At 40.6% G+C, this 22,225-nt stretch overlaps 2 protein-coding genes across 2 annotated transcripts in view; both read right to left on the bottom strand.

Moving 5' to 3' along the window:
- The window catches only part of LOC112841366 (transient receptor potential cation channel subfamily M member 6-like), a 31,444-nt gene extending 17,613 nt beyond the window's left edge, over positions 1-13,831 (bottom strand). The window contains exon 1 of the mRNA XM_025896444.1: positions 13,758-13,831. Within this exon, the coding sequence (XP_025752229.1) occupies positions 13,758-13,772 (15 nt within the window). The 5' untranslated portion in view covers positions 13,773-13,831. The remainder of the gene's footprint in view (positions 1-13,757) is intronic.
- A 2,763-nt stretch (positions 13,832-16,594) lies between these two features.
- On the bottom strand, positions 16,595-22,004 carry CUNH9orf40 (chromosome unknown C9orf40 homolog). Its single transcript, XM_018085989.2, is given in 5 exon segments — positions 16,595-17,908; positions 21,681-21,854; positions 21,856-21,919; positions 21,921-21,973; positions 21,975-22,004. Coding segments are annotated over 5 exon segments (477 nt in total). The 3' UTR covers positions 16,595-17,752.
- Positions 22,005-22,225: the final 221 nt, after the last annotated feature.

Below are 22,225 nucleotides of genomic sequence, written 5' to 3'. Positions count from 1 at the left end.
AGCTGCATACAGCAGCACTTGCACACACTACAAGACAGGCAGGCTGTCACAGGACTGAAATTCCATTTTCCAAAGAAAGACGAAGCTCAGGTGATTTCTAAAGAGGCTGAAGGTATGGTTAGTCCCACCTCTGCATTTCCCACCTGGACACATCTCACCACTCCCATCAGTTCTGCCCTCCATACCACCTTGCAAACAAAAAGGTTTCCTTTTCAGTGCTAGCTCACTGTTAAATGTAAGTCATGTCATTAACTCATCAAATATCACAGACCCAGGAGCAGTCACCTCAAACCAGCTGGAGGAAGAGCCAGCCATGACCTGGCAGCAGCCAATGGGAATTGCAAGGAAACATCCTCCTGCTTCTTTGTCCCACATGTCACCTGAACACACCCTTGGGCTCTCCACCAGATCTTACAGCAGTTTCAGCCTCATGTCCAAGACACATTCTGTGATGCCAAGCTTATCCCATTGTTTATTGCACTGGAGGTTACAGCAGCAACCAAAGGGACCCCCAAAGGCTTAGTTTCACTGGGGCCAGGCAGTGAGAAGCAGCTGCAGTTGCATTTTATGCTGGGCTGCACAGGATGACTTGGCAGCCATCGCCACTGCCCTCTCAGCATGAAGCTGAGCTGCGGTTCCTGGCTCCCAGCAGACCAGGCTGTGTTTCTAGGCATACTCCCCTGTCTGCTCCACCCTGATGACAACTCTTCTCCCTCCAGTCACAGCTCCAAACAGCACTCAGCCTTCCAGCATCACTCTCTGCTCACCAAGATGGCTATCTGCATCAGATGGTGTTCAGATGGTATCATGAGCTGTTCTGGCAAGAGGGTGAGGGAAGGGCCAGAGCATGGGCAAGGAGGGTACTGCAAGGAGAATGGACAGGACAAACACACTGACAGGGCTGAGGTTGCACAGCACTGCCATCCAAACTTTCTGAAACACTGGCTGGCTGGCAGGCACAGAAATGGATGTACTTCATAAGCATTTGGGATATACTAGTAGAAGCTCTGATATGCCTCTTCGGGGGTTAAACTGCACCAATATAATGTAATTATTTGCACTGGCTTATAGCAGTAGGACTGATCAAACCTGGGATCATTCCACCCCAGCCAGGCTGGTAAAAAATTTATATCCACAACCTGACCTCAGCAATGCAGCCTAGGCCGATTGACATTACAATCACAACAGGCCACCAGCCCTTCAGAGATATGACTGAGTCCCTCATTGTCAATGTACCCCAATGGAAATCATTTTTATAATGAAAACACATTATTTTTTCACATCACAGAACTGACATGAAGGTGCAGCCATGGTGTTTACCAAGTTCTAGACCATTGCATCTGAAAACACTGAAGGCTGGGAGGCAAGTCTGCCCAGACACAATTTCTGTGCAGAGTTTTTCATTACTGGCAACACTGAGACTTAATAACCAGGAAAAAACAGAAACACCAATTTCATTAGGAAATCAAGGAATTCTGATTTGGAAACAGTGACAAGAAGATGTCACAAAACCCTTTTTCTGACTTGCATTTTTCAATGTACAGTGCAGCAGAACTCAGCTTCTGTCCTAGTGAAAAGAACAGCTAGAAACTCCAGAAACTGTTTTTGGATGCCTCCTTCTGTTCCTATAGGATAGACAGCAGGAACTGTACAACTCAGAACAGCATGTACCAGCAACGGCACTATGGCAGAGATGCAAAGCAACAACAGTCCCAAGGAAAGGATGAAGACAAGTACTTAATACATCCTGCCTTTCTTGAGGCTTAAGCACTATGGTCCCTCAAAGGGGCCTCTCTTCTTTCAGGACTGCGAGGGGAAGGTATGACCAGCTCAAAAACTAAGGCAAAATGCTAGAGATGAGAACATAAAGCAAAAGAACTAGTAATTCAAAGTATAGAGAGTGGATCACAAGGGTTTTACCTAGAATGCATGAACACAGAAACAGGTTTATGTATTACACAGTGGTTGATAGAGCCAGTCTGAACACAACACAGAAGGAAGATCAAAACTTGCGAAATTGTGGCCACCTCAGCTTCCTATTGTGCTGTGAACTGCCCAAGGGGTCTCAAACTCATTACTCATTCCCAAAAAATAGGATTACCCTGCTTGGACCTACCACCTCCCTGGACAGCCCACAAAAACCTATGGATTGGCTTATTGGGGGACATGTGGGGGGGGACCCATGTCTTCAGTTAACATAGTGCTACTAAGTGCAAAATAAATTTAAGATTATCTAAACCACAAAAAGGAGGGATGAAAGGAGTAATTTATTTAGAAAAAGAAGTAGGAAGAGTATTGCACATTGTTCCCATAGATTTTCCTCCTAGGAAGGTTTCATTCAGCTTCAGCAGACCAGATTAGAGCCACACAGATGGATGGACATCGTAGGTCGGACATAACAGTCCAGCATGGTCTGCGCCATCCTATTTGTAACACTAGTCATGTTCAGTGTAGTGCTGACCCCAACGTGAAGGGACTGACCTTCCCTTCTTACTGCTGCAGCTTTCCCCTGACATGCTATCCTGCACTGCAATCCCACTTTAAAGGCAATACTATAAATCAAGGACAATTCTGGCCTCATGACCATTAAAACCTGATTTCTATTATTTGGGGCTTCTCTCACTGTGGTTATACAGGGGCGAACAAGAACTCCTTGGCATGATAGAGGAGTGACATGCTGCAGCTGTTGGGCACATGAGGTTCTCCGCAAACAACGCCAGTCACAAGGTATGCAATGTTTCATTGGCCCCAGAGGGACCTACACTCTTAGGCGCCAACAACATTTTTGAAAACTGAAACTCAGGCACATAAATAATTGAGATGTTTTTGAAAATGTTACCTGCAGTCTAGAGTGGAGTACTGTGTGCACTGCATAATCGTGTGTATGCACAGACAGACATATTTATCTACATTTTCCTTTATGAGCTATAGAAATTTTAAACTCACCTACCTTCTTGTCTTTGAAAACTACTACATGGCCTTTTACTTTTCACTTAGGTGGTCACAAAGGGGAGGAGGGGGAAGCAGTAACAAGTAGAAATTTTCTGTTCCCTGTTCCTACAACACTAAAACAAAAAACAAGTGAAGGTGGAGCTCTAAGAGACATACCTTTTTCTGGTACAGTTCTGTATGATTATTATGTTTTCTTCCTGATTCTGGTTACCTCCAGGGACAACATACTTCAGCACATTCACTACTGGGTAATCTCTGCACTCCTGACCTCCTAACAGCCCAGAAAGCTTCAGCATTTTTTCTTTATCAAGCCATAAAACAGTAAAGGAAAGAGGTACAAACATAACAATCGATTTTGTGCTTATTGTGGTTTTTACACTACTATGTAAGCCTGTTACTACTTTAAATAAGGTTGTTATGCTATAATACAAACTTAGCAAAGTCTGTAAACTGATTTCACCACTTCAGAGCATGCTTTTAATTAGGAAAAACAAACAAACAAAAAAACCCCAAACAAACAAACAAACAAACCACCAAAAAACCCCAAACACTAAAAACACACTATGATGATATTTTCTTAAATTCATTTCAGGGTTATACCAGTATGAGCTTATGCTTACAGGTAACATTGCAATTCCCCTGGGAGGTCCAAAATACATGAACCTCTAAAAACTGACCACTCTGTTTTTGTAACAGGAGTTTGTAGTTTAATTTCAGGTGTTCACAACTTAAAACACTAGCTGTTTTTGGGGGTTTTTTTTGTGTACAAGTAGATGCTATGTATTTTGAAAATTATATTCATAAACAGACATACAAAGAATATTACACTATAAACATATTTTTGTCAGCAAGTATATCAGAAATGGATATAGTATATATGTTGCTACAGCATGATCTGTGTGAAATACCATTCAATATTATGTGTAGTATCAGAGCTCTCTTCTTAAACTCCCAACATCCGAATCACAAACGTTCCATCTTTAAATTACAAAAGGGAGCAAAACCAACCAACCAACCAAAAAAAACCCAAACAAACACAACCCGAAACAAAACAAAAAACCAACTCAAACCAAAAGAATACCCAAAAAATCTCTCAGTCAGCATCATGGTAAAAAGAAGTGAAAGTTTACTAGAGCCAAAGGCACTTGTCTTGCATGTTACACCTAACCTCATGGCATTCAGGCAGCACTGCCACGAAACCGCCGTACGATGTCCTGCTCGTAGCGTGGGCAATATTTTTTGCTATAAGCCTTTCATGGCTACCAGAATACAAGCAGATGTGTGTGTGTGTGTGTATAAAATCACTCAAGTCCCCGTTTGCAGCAGCACAGGGGACCAATCAGTATCGGCACCAGAACATCAAATCCCTGGCGAAACAGCTCCGTGTAGCCCAGGGGGTTCTATTTGCCGAGACCTGACCGATCTGCTCTCTCCCCTAGTCACCTGGACTCTCAGACGGACCCTGTTGCCATTTGCGGATTAGCTCAGACGCCGCTCACGACACGGCGAGTGCCGTGCACGCCGACGGAAACAAAAGAGCTTCAGCTCCGAGCCAGCCGCCCACCACCCACTCTGCGCGGAGACGGCCTCTCTAGAGCCGAAGGGGCCTGGCCCAGGAGAGGACGAGGAGTATGGGTCCCCGCAGCCGCCGGTCACCCGGGAGAGCAGCGGCGCCCCGGTGCCGCCCTCACCTGCGGGTCGCGCGCTCGCGGGCGGCGCCGCCAGCGGCCGCGCCAGTCCCGGCCGCCGCGGCCAACGGAGCCCAGCGGCCGAGAGGAGCAGGTCCCCGCCACGCCGCCATGCCCGCCGGGCCGGCGATCCTTGTCCCAAGGCGGCGGTGGGCGGGCGGCGCCCTCGCGGGCGCGCCGGCTCCCGGGCCTCTGTCCTTTACCCCCGGCCTCTCAGTGAGCCATGTGCTTCGTTGTTTCTGTCCCCAGTATGCGAAGGTCTGCGCTGCCACAAGGCAGCGACGACGCTTTCCTATGCGAGGCGGCCGAGTACCGGCTCTGCCTTCGCTGCCGCCCGCCGAGGAAGCACCGACGGCCGCGCCGAGCACCCTCTCCGCAGCCCCCCGCGGACACGCTTCGCCCCGGGCCCACCAGCGCTTTGCTTCCACCTTGCCAAGTTCTTCCTCACGTGGGGAAACCGGACCATAGGTATCCCGAATTCAGTATATGATTTTTGCCTATGGTTTGCCTGCCTCCCACCTCCTCCTCCTAATGCTTGAGTTTTGATCCTGGTCATTTTTTAGGGTCCTGTAAAAGTACATTTGTGGTACGAGTTACAGCACGCCTGACAAATCTAAGAGGAAGGTCCAAGAGTAAATCAACAATTTTCTTGAATTGTGAACACTGGAATCATATGTAATCAAGACATTATTAAAGGCAAAAGGTGAAAAAAGAAACAGTAGCAGTATTACAGCTCATGGCAATGAACTCAAGCAGTGAACAAGAAAATAGGATATGACCAGTGTATTAACTAAAGTCTTCATAGAGTGGTGAAATTTGGATATAAACCCAAATTTTTGAATACTTAGGTTCTTGATCTTCCTAGTCGTCTTCATATACCTTCTGTATAATTTCTTCCACACTGACAAAGAAAACTCAAAGACCACAGCCATCAAACCAAATCAAGTACCTGCAGCAATTATAGCTGGTCGTACCAAATGTGGACTGATAAAACAGGCATACACCATTCTCCCTTTATTCTGAGTTTTGTTCTGTTTCCATTCTTTTGTATTTTCTCCACCTTATCTCAAACCTCACTGTTCATTCAATCTCCAGTTTCTCTTATCCTGAACTAACCTTCTTCCTATGCCAGGCTCCAGTTCTTTGGTTTCTCAGCTCTGCCCGCTCATCCGCTTTCTAGCCCACTGCTGCTTTTATTTTGTTGCCTTCAGTTGTACCACTGTATTGACTGTGAGCTCCAGTGTCCATCTGCCTCTGGATTTTATCTGTATTTCCAATCCACTTGCTCTTTCTAAATGTTTCTCCCATTTTCTGGTCTCTCTATTTTTAATTTTCCTGCCCAGCCAAGTCTCATCTTTCTCTGTGGTGTTCAGCCATCTCTCTCTGTCCCCTACAGGAGAGGCTTGCATTTGGATCACGCTGTTCCAGTGCATGAGCCTGGGAGCAGAGCCTCTGTGAGCACCAGGGAGAAAATACTTCACTTTTAGTTCAAGAACCCCAAAAACTCAGCAGCACCCCAAAAACCAGAGCAGGAGCACGACTCAGGGCCTTTTGAAATAGTGGCTGTCAAACTTAGCACTGGTTTCACATAAACTATTACTTCAAAGGCAAAGACAATAATAAAATTGCTTCCAGCCCCCTGCCAAACACAATTTTCTGCTTCTTACACTGCTTCTATTTTTTCTTTAGACTTCTTATATTGCACTTCCTACACAGTAAGTCTTAAAAAAGCATTACCGGTTCTAATAACAGAATGGACTTCTAAAAACTTTAGCAGATGTTGAACATCACGCTCATTCTTTACCTAGGTACATCTTTTAAGATACTATTTTCAATTAAATTTTCTCAAACAAGTCATCCTGAGTCAGCATAGAAGTTTTCAGCTTGATTTGCTAGTACCACTGATGTTTATAAATGAAATAAATAAATGCCCATGCCTACTCTTTATTTAAAGCTGAACTCTGTAAGAAACCTGAAACACATGTATCCCAGCACAGGTGCACCAGGACACAGCTATGAGTACATATGGCTCTGACTGCAAGTATTTTCTTAATTCTAAGTTTCTGCCATTTCTTTCTAAATTGTGAAGATTTTTTTCAGACATATAAAATTGTCAATTTTCCCAGGAATCAAGTCCTGCCATTTGTAATCTAGTAAAAAACCTAAATATCTTCTCTGAAAAGCCATGTAAACCAATTCTCATGCTGCAAATTCCCACACCCAATTCCTCAGCACTTCACTGATACGAAAATACATGTGGTATATTTTATAGCACATGTTATAGTAGTAGTTCAAAGTCCATATAACTCTCCTGTTATCTCTAGAAATCAGAACTGCTGAGATGTTTTCTCCTTATCAGTCTTATTTCTACAGACTTCCCTTGGGATCAGTGCTATCTTGCCTGTCCATCCTTTAGGCTTCTTTTTTGTTAGTCCTATATTTCCAGTGCCTAAGCTGTCACCTCAACAGCAGTGCAGCCAGCTCATTTCTCAGATGCTCATCAGGAACAGTGCATCAGACATCCTGCTTTTCATGGCCTAAGTAAGTGAAATGCATACATGTCAAAGTCTGACTACATTAATTTATGTATAACCTTGCACTATTTTCAAAGTACAAAAATGTCATACCAAAAAGCATTCTTAAAGGAAGATAATATGCTTAACAGAAACCCTTATCAAAATAGCAATGGCTTTGTTTCTGTTCTTTCCATGGGGGGCCTGTAAAGGCATAAAGATCCACATATTCACTCTCTTCTTTTGTTCTGTTAGATCATACCTCATATCCAGTAAGTACACTGAAGTGGGTTTTTTTTTCCATCCGTTGCATTTAATCAGGCAGAATCTACCAGAAAAAGCCAAAACTATCTCATGCACTAATCTGTTTTAGAGGGATCTCCCAGTTTCATTGTTTCATCATCTCCAAGTACACTGAAGACATTAAGTTTTGTAAGACTATGTACAAACCTTTACCTTTGCCTCAGTGTCCTAGCAGACCTTCAAGAACTGATAATGCAGCAAAGAGAGGAGCAAGGAATGAAACTGGTAAAGACTACTTCTAGATTCCTCCCCAGTCCATATCATCATCAACAAATCAGCCTGCCTTTAGGCTAATTTACCTCTATCTTCCAACATAATTAAAGAAGCCTCATAAGTCAATCAAACACCAAAGGCTGGCAGCAGATACACTGAACACACTCATCAGATGATGACCATTTCAGCCTCTGCTTTGCATGCTGTGGAAAGGCACTGTGGCACTTCTAACACAAAACATAAATCTTGTTTTACCATGCAAATTCTGGACTACAACAGAACAGAATTTTCTGCCTTGGTCTTCCCCTTCTACATACACTGTGTAAAGGCAAACTCATGGAATGAGCTTAAGTCATGCTTTATGGTTTATTTCACAGTATGCAAATATGCGATGATTTTTCCAGATTGTTCCTTCCTGCTGCCCACTGCACACTGATGTTAGAAACTGATCTGCCAACAAAGGACAACATTACTTCCCTCATCAAAAATACAATTATTTTTTGATTCAAGGATGAGTTTAGTTCAGTTGGTTAGAATATGGTGCTAACACTGAGGTCATGGGTTTGATCCCTGTATGGGCCATTCACTGAAGAGTTGGACTCGATGATCCTTGTGGGTCACTTCCAACTCAGTGGAGTCATATAAATGTCCATCATCTACTGGTTCACATGACAGATGTGCTACAACATGGGGCAAGAAGGAGGACAGTTTGAATTACACACATTCAAAATGCTTTGTGGTCTTTTGATGGTTTTTAAGCAGATCATCCAAAAGTTGCAAGAAGTAGTTAATCATATCTGAGTATGGCTCAAAATCATTCAAAATAGTTATGACGTTGTATTTACATGAGAATTATTTGAAGTCAGCAGGACAGTCTGCAGAACTTATTCTATGAGAAAAATTGACTTTTTACAAGTTTTTATTAGAGTTTGTAAGTTTACAGGAATGTAGTGGGGTAGGTTTCCTCAACTTGATGGTTACAGTCACAAATATCGAACCATAATTATCCTGAAATGTATTCTGAAATACCTTTGAAGTCAGTGCAGACCCAAGGAACAAAATGCAATGGTACAGTTTAATCTTGTTATAATCATGAATAGCTTCTGTCCTTCTAGCCAAGGAAACCAACTTCCTAAAGTAGGACATCACAGTCCAGAATAGGGAAATAACGTTTCAGATGCTGTCTGTAGTCTCTGTTACTCAATTTTCGTAACAGAAGCAGGAAAATTAGTGAAGGCACGCCAAGAGGACTCAGTGTAGGTGTGTTTGGCAGCTTTAAGATGTAGTAACCTCCTTCTCTTAAGAATAAATCCTTTATAGTGATAGAGAAGCCCAATGTATTTTTGCAGGGCAACAATCATAGATTCAAAGAATCATTTCAATTGGAAAAGACCTCTAAAATCAACCAGCCATTAACCCAGCACTGCCAAGTCCACCACTAAGCAATGTACTTAAGTGCCACATCTACACATCTTTTGAAAATCTCTAGGGATGGTAACTTAACCACTTCACTGAGCAGCCTTGTTCCAATGCTTGGCAACCCTTTCTGTGAAGAAACTTTCCCTAATATCCAATCTATTGGCACAACTTAAGGACATTTCCTCTTGTCCTATCTTGCTGCTCGGGACAAGAAATGAACACCCACTTCACTATAACCTTCTTTCAGGTAGTGGGGAGAAGGGCAAGAAAGATGCAGAATCAAAGGATAACTACTTCAGTGGCCCTTACCTCAATATTCAGTGACTCCTTAGATGGTACATGTATCTAAACAGTAACACCTTAAAAATTTTTCAAGTTTCTAGGGAGTCTTCCTTTACCAATAGCACAATTCCTACTTCTAAGAATAAGTAGTCTTGAAGGTTTTGTACAACAGTCACAGGCAACACTGCCTGTCGTCAGTTTGTTCTGTCATTCCTTGTATCCCTCAGAGTGATTAACACATTTTTCAAACGCATCATTTTTCAGAGTACCCCTAAAAAATTTGAACTCTGTCTGCCTTTTAAGCTCCCTGGACTGAGTTAAATGACAAGCATATGGATTCTTCAGTGACACTTTCTCCAGATGTGAACCTGCAGCTCTCAAAAACTCATTTTAAAACAGTTTTCAAAATCTCTATTTTCCTTTCCCACTTTTTTTTTTTCCATACTAGACACAGCGTATGTGGGGTTGGTACTGGGGCTGATACTGTTCAAAATCTTTGTCGGTGACGTGTGGAATTGACTGCACCCTCAGTAAGTTTGCTGATGGCAACAAGCTGTGTGGTGCAGTTGACATGCTGGAGGGCAAGGAGGCCATCCAGAGGGACCCAGACAGGCTTGAAAGGTGGGCTGAGGCAAACCTCATTAAGTTCAATGAAACAAAGTACAAAGTGCTATACATGGGTTGTGGCAACCCTAGGCACATCTGGTTGAGGGGGGAAGTGATTGAGAACAGTCCTGCGAAGAAAGATATGGGGGGTGGTCAACAAAAAGCTCAGCATGAGCCAGCAACATGTGCTCACGGCCCAGAAAACCAACCAAATTCTGGGCTGCATCAAAAGCAGTACAGCCAGCAGGCTGAAGGAGGTGATTCTTCCTCTCTACTCTGCTCTCATGAAAACCCACGTGGAATGCTGTGTCCAGTTCTGGTGTCCCCAACATAAGAAGGACATGGAACTGTTGAATGAAGTCCAGAGGAGGGCCATGAGGCTATTAAGAGGACTGGAACACCACCCCTATATGAGCGAGTTGGGACTGTTTCAGCCTGGAGAGGAGAAGATTACCTGGAGACCGCACAGCAACCTTTCAATATCTAAAGGGGATCTACAGGGAAGTTGGAGAGGGACTCTTTGTCAGAACTGTGGAGATAAGACAAGGAATAATGGGTACTAACTGAAAGGGGAGATTTAGGTTAGGTATTAGGAAGAAATTTTTTACTATGAGGGTGTTGAGAACAAGTTGCACGCACACGTGATTGCAACTGGAAGAAGTTGCACGGACATGTTGTGATTGCCACAACCCTGGAAGTGTTCAAAGCCTGTTTGGATGAGGCCTTGAGCAACTTGGTCTCGTAGGAGGTGTTGGGACTAGATGATCTTTAAGGTCAATTCCAAACCCTTAACATTCTGATTCTATGATCTCTTTCTCACAGGCACTATAGAGAAGATAGAATTGGAAAGAGGTTTGTGTTAGTATTCATTCTCAAAGACCTGTCAAAGCAAATGCTTTGAGCTTTAGAAGAAAGGAGACAAACAAAAATCTTTCTGCTTTAGACTGAAAAAAAGGAAGTTATCCACATGACTTCTTCAGTTTGAACTAACCAAAAATTATTTACCTAAAAATCAAGGGCTAAACAGTGATGAACGTACAGAGATTACTGTGCTTCTTTAAGAAAGAAGGAAGTCTGCCTTTAGTGACCATGGCTGGAGGCAAGAGGAAAACCTGAACTTACTAGGGCGTCTGTAAAACACACTAAGCACACATATTTTCAGAGTAGAATACAAGACTTAAGGCAACACCAAATGATCCAGCGTAAGATGGGCTGATTCATGATGAATAATACTGTCTATTATCCATGCCAGTCTTCCAAAGGCTTGAGGCAGCTGAAAGCACATCCACATTCATGTGATACTGTGTCTTTAATAATTGCTGATTGCTCTGCAGGCAAGTCACACACACTTGACTTTTGGTTTTCACAGCCTAATCAAGCAATTGTGGGATCTGGACCTGAGGGTTCCCCTCAGGCACAGCTTGATGGCAAAGCCATGGCACAAGAGGCAAATGACCATATATGGATTCACCCTATGAGCTGTACCTGGCCAGTAGGGCATGCATGGCATTGACCACACCCTGCTGAAAGCAGCAGGCAGACGATCACAGGCACAAGTAAAATTGAGGTGTTGGTGTCAGCTAGGCAGAGCACTGTCATGATTATTATTGCTTTCAGGCTGTGTTTTGAGGAGCTAGCCCATAATAAAGGACAGAAGTATACCAAAACATAAATCTTCAAACATTAACTTGGCTGTGTGTTGCTGGCTGCTCTAATTTCACCTTTAGGTGCCTAGATTTCTAAAAGTAAATTTAAGCTTACTTCTATTCAGGAAATTAAGGAGTTTGTTACCTTATATGAAACCATTTTAAGTATTTTTCCTTTCTGAGGAAAAACTGAGCAGCCTAGGAGAGGAAACAAGTTTGGTTGCATCCTTGGTTCAAATTGGTATGACTGATTATTTTTTAAAAATCTATTATATGATCAAATAGACCTTCAATTTAAGAAAACACACTAAAATACTGATATTTGTTTCCTTGACTACTTGAGACTTAAGACAAAAAAGGACCTGTTCTTGTAAAGATTAGTAGAGTTACTGCTCACTGTCCTGAAAGCACAAATCCTCTATAGAATGAGTATGCTGTAATTAGAAAACTACAAATCAGAATACATCTTAAAAAATCAAATTCCTCTATTAAAACCTCTAGCAAAACAGTACAACTAGATTAGAGAACTTCAAACATTGTATCTTTAAAAGGCAAAGTGTTTCTAATTTTGGTTACTGAAAATCTAATAATACACTTCTATTATTCCTGTCACAGAGGCTGGTAATCAGCATAGAATGTGGTCCAAGGAATTTGAGTTAGAGTTTTGATTGCTGAATTTGTTATTGAAATAACTGGTCTTTACAAATTAGCAATTCTGACTAAACTTTAATTTGAGACCACCTGAAAAAAGGTAAACCAGAAGTCCCAAAATGATTTGTGATTGGACTAGTTAGCACTGACAAATCCAAGACATTCACAAATAAGCTGCACAACATAGAAAGGGGAGAAAGGAACGCATTGAAATGTGTGTACCAGAACCTGTCTCAGGGCTCAAAATAATGAGAAAGAAAAATACCTTTCACACTGTTTGTTAGCATAAAAGATAGTAAGAAAGTAGGCAGACTCAGTACCTATTTCTTTGACTCAAAGGGACTCCAGTAACTAAGCTGGAGTACTTAAAGCACTTTGGGCATCTCTGCACTGCATGTATGGACCTAAGGAAAAAACACTACCATATTGGACACCAAATCCAGCACAATTTCTTCCTGAAGCTTTGTGCTTTCATAGAAATTTAAGGCACTTTGATATTCACACTCTGGGTTTGATGTGTCCAAAGTATAAACAGCTTTTGCCTGTTATCCATACCTTTCCTTCTCATATCATACCATATTTCACAATAATAGTTTTGAATTATTTTTACAAGTTAAATTTAAACAATTAAAAGCTGTCTTTGTTGTCCCTGTATTTTTACATTACATATTTGGAAATACAGAGGTTTGTCTGAAGTAGACTTTTCTCTTTTCAACCACAAGTTTCTCCAATTTCTTAAAAGTAGAAAAAATATTACAGGATACACAGATGCAACCCTTTGTGATTATCTGATTTAAAAAGCACTGCAGTTACCAGCTAGCAATCATGAAAGCAAATGATTTTGATAGTTTACTTTAAGCAAAGTAGTTCTTACTTAATAATTATGCAATTGGAAATAAAATTAGGTTTTTTTTAAATCCCTGGAATTAAAAGAAACTGAAAGCAATTTTCATATTCTACAAGTGGAAGCATCAAAAGGAAACATCCAGCATAAAGCATCAGGCCTCAGAAAGGGGCATTTGACACTTCACAAAAATTTACTTTGTCTCCCTCCTGATTTCACATTTTTTCTCCTGGTAATGGTGACATATCACTTTAAAGAAAACTATTTTTTCCCTTCAGTAGTGAAAAAAGTTATTTACTACCTGTAGAGCTTTAAGAGAAGAAAGAGCAATGATTTTTAAGTCCTTAGAAGTGACTAAAAAGTCATGAACACTATTTTTTTCACCAGGAGTATTTAAAACATACTTATTAACAACTAATCAGTTCACTTACAAATGCAATAGCAATTAAAATAGACTGTTAAAGTACACTATACATCAACATCAAATTCTCTAATACAAAAAGCATGAACTAGGAAGTTTAATAAGACCACCAGAAAAACCCTATTTGAAATTTCCTCATACACATCAAATATATTGTTACCTATATACAAACATTTAAATACTTCTTTATGAGTTAGTTTCTTATGAATTACCACTTACCTTTTTTTCCCTCATATTATCACTTTACATTTCAAGTAGCCTTCAGCCACCGATCAAGGTTTCCATCCAACACACAATCAGATAAACCTTGTTCCCCAGTTCTGACTAAAGGAAACAGTACTATGAAGCAGTGTCAACAGATTCCCGTGTACTAAATTGATAATTGGATTTGGTTGGTTGCTTTTGGTTTGGTTTTTTTCCAGGCAAGGGACTTGAAGAGATAATTAAGAGATGAATCAAAAATTCTTGCCACGATGTTTTTACTCTAGTTATGCTGAAAACCTTGTGTCACCTTATGATCAGGAACTTGTGACTTGATCTGCCTTTATTTATGTATCACTGTAAGGAAATCATTAGCATTCATGATGTCACTGCTTGAATTTTCAGTAGCAGTTCAGAATAAAAGCATACCGAAACCATTTTTCAGATTCACTGTAACTTACTGTGTATGTGTATTGCCACCTAGAGAGTCAAGGTTATAACTGTAGCCATGGAAATAATTAAGCCAGCCCAGGCGTACTAATTATTATGAAATGTTTCTTTGAGCATAAGTTTTGCTGCAGCAGTGAGTCTCTGCAGTCTAACATCTCTTACTGCAGCAGTTGTGAGATGCTTTCACAAAAGTGTACATGAATTCCCCACAATGAATCTGCTGTAACCAGAACATGCTGGCAAATGCTGGACGTTAATTATCTTTGTTGTCACCTGGAAAGACACATATACATTCGCACTCTTTATCTTCCTCATTAAGCACCCTGTGGACTTTTCAACAACCTATATACATAAGCATGTGCTTTTTATTTATGTCCACTAAATTCTTGGCTCTGCCAACAGGAAAAAACATCATCCAGTAACTGTCAAAACACTGAGAAACCTAATAAATTTACTGTTGATACTCATATTCAAATTAGTGTACTGTTGCTGTGCTGGAGCTAACGCTGCAAATGTTTCTTGTCATTGATCTGCTGGCCAACTATTCTTTCACCCATAGGCTGCACTACTTCATCATCATCTACCTTCCATTACCCAATTTTCTTCTTCTTTTCTTTCTACCACTGTCTACTTGCCCAACACATGGTTACCTGTGCAGCCTGTTTTCCATAGCAGTTCTTCACCTTCCTGATTTGGACTGAGCTTTAAGCTTCTCCCAGAGGCTTATCTATCTTGGGAACCATAGCTATAAAGCAGGCCTTCAATAAACACAAATCAGACAGTGTAAAACAGGCCTCACGTTTAGAATGATGCAGAAAATTTACAAAGACGTGTACTACTTTGCTGTTTAAATCTGCTCTGAAACATATTGAACTCAAGCATACTGAACTCAAGCATTTGACTTACTATTACACATTTACTTGCAGATGCAAGACACCACCTGGGTGGTGTCTAGGTACAGTTACCCTTTACACTTGTGATGCTGAGTTTTCCTTTTAGACAGAAATATTTTAAAAAATAGCAAACTCCCAGGTACCTGAAGAGAATATAAACAATTTTTTTTCTGAGATTCAAAAACATCAAATTAAGATTGTCAGTTAGTATGTAGCTAATGAATTGTCTCGGGACTTGTTCTGGCAAATTAAAACATCTTAAGCTTACATATAGTTTTTATACAGCTTTTGAACAAAAGGTCTCTAGAAAAATGGAGTCAAAAGTCAAGACCAGCATTTTGATAGTTCACAGTTACACACGGTATCTGGAGACACCAGACACTGCGAAATGTAATTTCTCAATCATCCCTTTTGTCAGCTCTAAAGCAAAGTTTATGTAACCTATCATCAGTCCCCATTACCTTTCCCAGCTTTTTGCATAACCCGAACTCTCAGAGTAATTTCAAAAAGTTTTCCAAGGCTTTTAAATTTACCTCTATTTGCAAACAGATGAATGGAAAAAATTAATCAGCTTGGCAAATGCTCTAAAAGTAGCTGTAACATTCCAGCCCATTACGGAGTCCACAACTGGAACAAACTAAGACGAAAGTGCTTGCCTACAGCATAATTGCAAATGAAGTAAACGTACAGCCTACAACACATTGCAAGCTTAATTTGTTTTAAAGGACTTATTTATTTTGTTATGGAATAGATCAAATATGTATTTCAAAGACACTAACATCTCCTGTCCCCTGAGTACACTGGAAAGACAGATTTTAACACTAAAATGCAGTCTATTGCTAGGACATATTTATTGTGTATGAACCACCAAGCAGATTTTAAGTGACTAAAGTGTGATGCAAAGATACTAGCTAATAATGCAAAATACTGGATCCTGAGAACACTGGATGGTGTGAAATATTATAAACCCCACAAACATAGGAACACATATATTAGCAAGGGTAAAAAAAAATCCTAGGTAATGTAACCAAATCAAACACCTCAACAAATTAATAAATCTATTTCTTCATTAATTTATTTTGGTTAGAGTAAACACTAAATAGTTGCATTTTTGCCAGAAAAGGTTTTTAAAAAGATTTTTCAAGTACCTCCTAAGACAAGTTGATGTATTTGGACTTAAAATGTTAAAAATGTCTTGAGAAAAATACATGTTGTCCAAATACGTATCCAGCTAATCTAACAGAAAGTTGAAGCATATCCAAACAAGCATGAAATGCTTGAGTCACTAAGCCTCATCCTTTCTTCAGCAGGCATTCAGAGACCCTAACAAGCTAAATGAATATACAGTAAACAAATACAGATACCTATACAGCACAAATACTGGAAAAAAGTTTCCAAATGTTTACCAAGAAAGCTAACGAGCTGACTATTTTAAGCAAATAGACCTAATAAACCAACAAAGTTACAGAACCAACAATTTTAAGAAATAAAGTCAAGAACTTCACACAGTAATAGTCCCAAAGTTTTCAAATACATGCAGGAAAAACTTTATTGTCCTTTAGCAAATACATTATTAAAAAAAATGAAATTCAGAAGTTGCCTTCTTTAATGATGATTCCAGAAAAATACAATGTTTTCTATCCTTAAAGACAATTCATATTTGCAAAATGTAACAGTCTTCCCATAAAACTTCAGTCTATCATTTCTAATTATACTTCAATTTGTAAATAAACTGCAAATCACAAGCATTAAGTTTGTATTTCACAGCAAAAAACACTAATTCAATGAACTTTGGTAAAAAATTTCTGCAAAAATTCATAGTCTCTGCAAAAACTACACCTCAGTCAGTACAGTCTGAAAAACTATATTTAATATTGCATTAACTTTTTTTGACACATCTGCACAAACCTGCTGTTTAGACGCTACCAACTGGTTCAGAGCTAATGTCACAAAGACTAAGAATAACAGTCTGAGAATGGACCGAAACCCTAAAAGCTGGGTGTCAACTATTATGTGTAATGTGAAAAAAAGAAAGGGAAAAAAACTTTTCCACAATGAGAATGTGAAAAACTTTCAGAAGAATGGCAGCTTACAAAAGAAAATATCCCCTTTTCATTCCCCCTCTCTGCCACACAAATTTTTAGTTTGCATAGAAAAGGGAATGTTTTGTCTGGTCTTGACAGACTCTTATTTTTTGGTTTAGCTATTACACAGAAAAAAATCACATTAAAAATCACTACAGATTATGTGCTTTATGATAAATTCATATGTTAAATATTTCACTTTCAGGTACCACAGTTACATCTTTTTGTTCAGGACAGACAAAATGATTTTCCATTTCCCTTTGATATGTAACATATCCACCTGTTCTTTTTAATTGCACCCTTAAGTTCTAATTTTCTGTATTCTTTTAGTCTTCTTCCATGTTTTCAAGTATTCTCGTTAGGCATCATAGCCTCCTCCATACTGCACACCTCCAGACAGCTTACTATAAAGTACCCAATACTGACTATCCCATTCACTTAGGCAACTCAGACTTGCTTTTGCAGACTGCCACAACAGTTTCTTCAAGATGGCATAAGCATGCTTATTATTCAGCCAAGTAACAAAACCTGAATCCCACTGGAAACAAGTTTCCAGCAAGTAAATGTACAACTATGAAACAACTGATCAGGTTTCCATTTCAGTCTCTGTGGTATCAGTCTTCGAAGGAGTTCTAGTGTTTGATGGAGTCTCCCCAACTAGGTTCTGAATATCAGACAAATCAAGAGTAGGCAGTGGTGCTCTCCAATACAGGAACGAGTTATACGGACAGAATTCTTCTTGCTTTGAAAAGAGACAAATAGACAAAGAGGCAACAAAACATTAATTTGTATCCCAGCAGTAAAAATAAATGTGTTATGCAAGAAACTAAAACAAGGAGGACTTATTCAGCTGTTCTATATTAACAGTTCTTAAAATTGTATGATTTTGAAGTAAATCACAATTTATTCTGCCTTTTTAAATACTCTTGCAAAGAACTATCACACAACCTCTGTGAAATACATTCATGACTGCACCAATTTCTTCAACTTACAACCTTTGCACAGAAAAATACTGTAAAACTTGTGCAATTATTGAAGTTTGCATACAAAAACTGCTCACTGCTTTTTCCTCTCATAACAGTATGCAAATTTCATGCACATTTAAAACATTCAGAAGACTGTATTTACCTACTTTACATCAACTCAGATGATGATAATTGCAAGATAAATAAGGCATTGCATAGTGTTTAAAGCACATTTTGTTTCTTCTTTTCTGTGTCTAAATTTAATACTCAAGAGAGGAAAGTTTAAGAACTGGAAAGCAGCATCAGAAAAATCTTGGAGCAACATGTACTTATCTACTATTTTAATATGGAATTACATTAAAAAAATTGTTTTAAACGTCTATTAGAAAACACACTACCTGTTTATAACCATGTCATTGTTATAAACAGTGGCCAATCTGTGCATGTTTCTATGGACATAATACAGAGAAGAAGAGGAATTCTTAAGTCGTTCCTTAGGTCTTGAACATGTATTTCCTTCTGGTATTTAAAAACAGTAAATACTGTCACAAATCTAAAATAATTCATTTCCACATAATATCTGTTTGCATTTTTCTAACATACAATTAGAATGTTTAAATATTTTACTTTACTGTCTCAGCTGTAACAGGTGGTAACAAATAAGCTGGTATAACTGTTTTGGTATTTCTCAGACCACAGTGTGGCCTGGGGGGGTGGTGTATGCACCACCACCATCAGCTTTTCTGGGCCTCTACAGTATGGCTCTTGAAAAAATTCACGATTTGTCTGGTTTTGCCACAGAATAAAAAAATGTAACACTCAAACAATAGCAGTATCACCCCCCTCTAACATACTGAAAAATTATGCTTCTTCCCACTTCCCAAAAGAGAGACAGACACCATAAATTCACCATACTGCCCATTTAAAGAAAACATTTTTCTATTTTTTACCACATAGACTTCTCCTGAACTGTATACAATCTGTTGTACTAGGTAACCTGTTTCTACTGCAAAACCCTGCATTATTCAAGACCTGTAACAATTAAGAGAAGATGAAAGGTGCACATGTTTCATCACAGCAAGTTGGCTCTGTGCCTGTAGGATACTACTAATGTGAATTTGCTCACTGGGAAAAGACTGTCTTCAGAAAATAACAAAGAACAAAAATTCCCATTAATGAGAATTGAGACCAAAACCAATTAAATTACATAGTGCCAATGTACTGCACAGCATTAAAAACAATCAACAACGTCTGGCAGGGATGGTTTTCCAGTCCGTATTTCAAACTAGGCAGCCTCACTCACACAGAACTGTGCAAGGCAGGTGGCAAACAAAGTCTTTGAAAAAAATCTCTGGCAGTGGAGTTTCAGAAACTGTCAACTACCTTTACAAATACTCCCATAAGTTTCTGCTTATGCAGAGAGCTAAGTACTTTAAAACAGAATCCTGTACTTTGTATACACAGAGTAAATGACTGCATGCTTGTTTCAAAGCGATTAGAATCTAAAACTTCATAAACACAAAAATATGCATACTCTTAATTGTGGACTCAGACTACACGCTTGATTGATCTCGAAACATTTCACATCTACAGAGCAGCACTATTTCAGTGTATTAGTAACTCCCAAATTCAGTGAGAAAATGAAAAAACCCATCAAGCACAAAAGACAGGCACAAACGCTGAACATCCACACCTAAAAGGCAAAATAAAGAATCAAATATTCACCTTCAGCTAAATAGGTTTCAACACACGTTTTGAGAATAAATTCTATCAAGATAGGCAACATGTAGCAAGCTCAGAGATACGAATGCTCTGTTTCTATGGACTAAGTTGTTTAATTTTTAAGGAGTTAGTGTTCCAACTCTAGTTGCAAAAGTGGGCTTCCAAATAAAATTAAAATATTTCTTCTCTGGCCAACTGTAATATAATTGGAATTGTTTTAAACTTCAACAGTGTGAAATTAACAGTATCCTGATCAAGCTTATGAATATAAGTAATGAAATACACAAGCCACAAACAGCAAAGAATAATCCCAACCTAGAGACTGTATTTTCAGAAAGGTCTAAAAATCATCATCAGAAATATCTCTATAAAAGACTTAAAATATATGGGCAGGAAAAAACTGGAAGAAACATTCTTGCCTCAGGTGCTAACCAAGCTTTATTTTAAAACTAGAACACTTTTTATACAACACTGTACTTAAAGAAACAACCTGTTAAAAATACAGTCCTACAAAAATATTTTATACAGAGTAATACTCTTTAGTGTGTGGACATTCAAGGGGCTTCTGATCTTCCTATCACTGCTAAAGCTTACAAATCTATGCCAAATAACCCTAGGGATAAGTAAAGAATCCAGCATTATATTTGTGATGGAGTTAAACTGCTCTTTAGAGGTTTGCTCAATTTGTTTAATTGCTATGCTTCCAAACACACTTGTTCCCTCTTCAAAAAAGAAAGAGATTCTTGTTTAAATGGCACAGCCTAAAAAGGCTGTACAATTTTCATAAGACATAGAATTTTTCTTCAGATTTTCCTTTTTGCCTTAATTCTACCATCCATCACCAAAAAACCCCACTAACCAACCAACCAATAAAGAAAACGTGAAAAGTCAGAGCAAGAGAAAGAACAGCCACCGTTTTCTTTACAGATGGATTTACAGATGAGTGTTATACTGTGAAAGGCCCCAACACCTCAAAACCAGTCTACAATTGTAATTCAAAGTAATTCAGTTGTAATTCAAAGATTAGACTTTCTGCTACTTCCTTATCACTTGATCTAATATTCTGGCCTTACTTAAAAGGTCCAGGTGGGACACAAATTGAGTTTATATACATCAAACTTCTAGAGAGGTGTGAAATTTGACTTAGCATTTTATTTTTGGAAAATTAAAACTTTCTTGGTACGAAATTTCGTTTTCTGAACTACTGTGTAAAGCATGGTCAAACCAAAGAAGAATGCATGCTGTTCAAAGTCAATCAGAAAAGGAATTTCAGTATACCCTGATCATTAAATCACTGATGCTCTTCCTATGACCACCAACTCCAAAGATGTTTTGGTTAAAAGACAGCTTTGGTATTGGTAATAAATGGCAAAACACGAAGTTCAAGAAGTTGATGCTGTAAGTGAGCCTGACCCTCGCCCTCACACAACAGACATGCTACTACAGTAACCTCTCCAAGCTTCCACACGCTGTTGGGAAAGGGATGAGGCAGAGTATAGACTCAAGTGAGGTGAACTCCTGGCAGGTTGTTTTCCATCAGGTTTTCCGTGGCGGAGGGAGGGGGAAGGAAGGGGAGTGGAGTTGAGAAAGCTGGATGCTACTTCTCTTGTTTTAAAAACGAAAGAAAGGAAAGAAAAAAAAAAAGTTTTAAGCAGCCCACGGCGGATTAACCCCGGAAGGCACAGAAGGGGCCGCGCGGCACCGGCCGCTCCACGGTGCCTGGCTAAGGCCCGCCAGCACCCCGCGGTACCGCTTCAGCTGCTACCGGCACCGCCCGCCCATTTCCCTCCCCGGAGGCGAGGGGCCCGGCCCGCCCCGCTCCGTTACCTCGGCGGCGGCGGAGGTCCGCTCTTTGCCCGGGCCCCCGGCGCATCCTTCCGCCGCCCGCTCGTCCTGGGGCACCGCGGGCTGGCCGCGCCGCCGCACCCGCCCTCCCCCTCCCCCGGCGGCGCACGGGTGGCGCTGGGGCCCGGGCCGCTTCCCCGGCGGCGCCTCCGCCTCTTTCCAGCGGCCGCTTCGCGGCGGCCGGCCGGCGCGCGCCGGTTTCGCTCCGAGGCCGCCGCTCGGCCCGCGCGCGGCAGCGGCGGCACGCGGCAGGGCCGCTTGACAGGCACGTGACAACATCAACGGCTCCGCGCGCCGCTTGGGCATGAGGGGCCGCGCGCGGCGGCTCCGCGGAGCTCGCGATCTCCGCCGGCAGATGCACCGCGCCCGCGCACGGACCGCGCATGCGCGCCACGCCCGCCAGCGCCGGGAGCTGGGGAGGGCTCTCGCCGCACTTCCTCACGGGATGAGGGAGCGGGAAGCGCTGCTGCCATGAGAGTCACTCGGCAGTAAAGCAGAGTCAAACACGAGCGAGATCAAGGCATGCC

Source organism: Manacus vitellinus, unplaced genomic scaffold (genome assembly GCF_001715985.3).
Source record: "Manacus vitellinus isolate BGI_N305 unplaced genomic scaffold, ASM171598v3 scaffold_9_pilon, whole genome shotgun sequence".
NCBI classification, from domain to species: domain Eukaryota; kingdom Metazoa; phylum Chordata; class Aves; order Passeriformes; family Pipridae; genus Manacus; species Manacus vitellinus.
The sequence above is the reverse complement of the archived record's forward strand: the minus strand, read 5'-3'. Positions and strand labels throughout refer to the sequence as shown.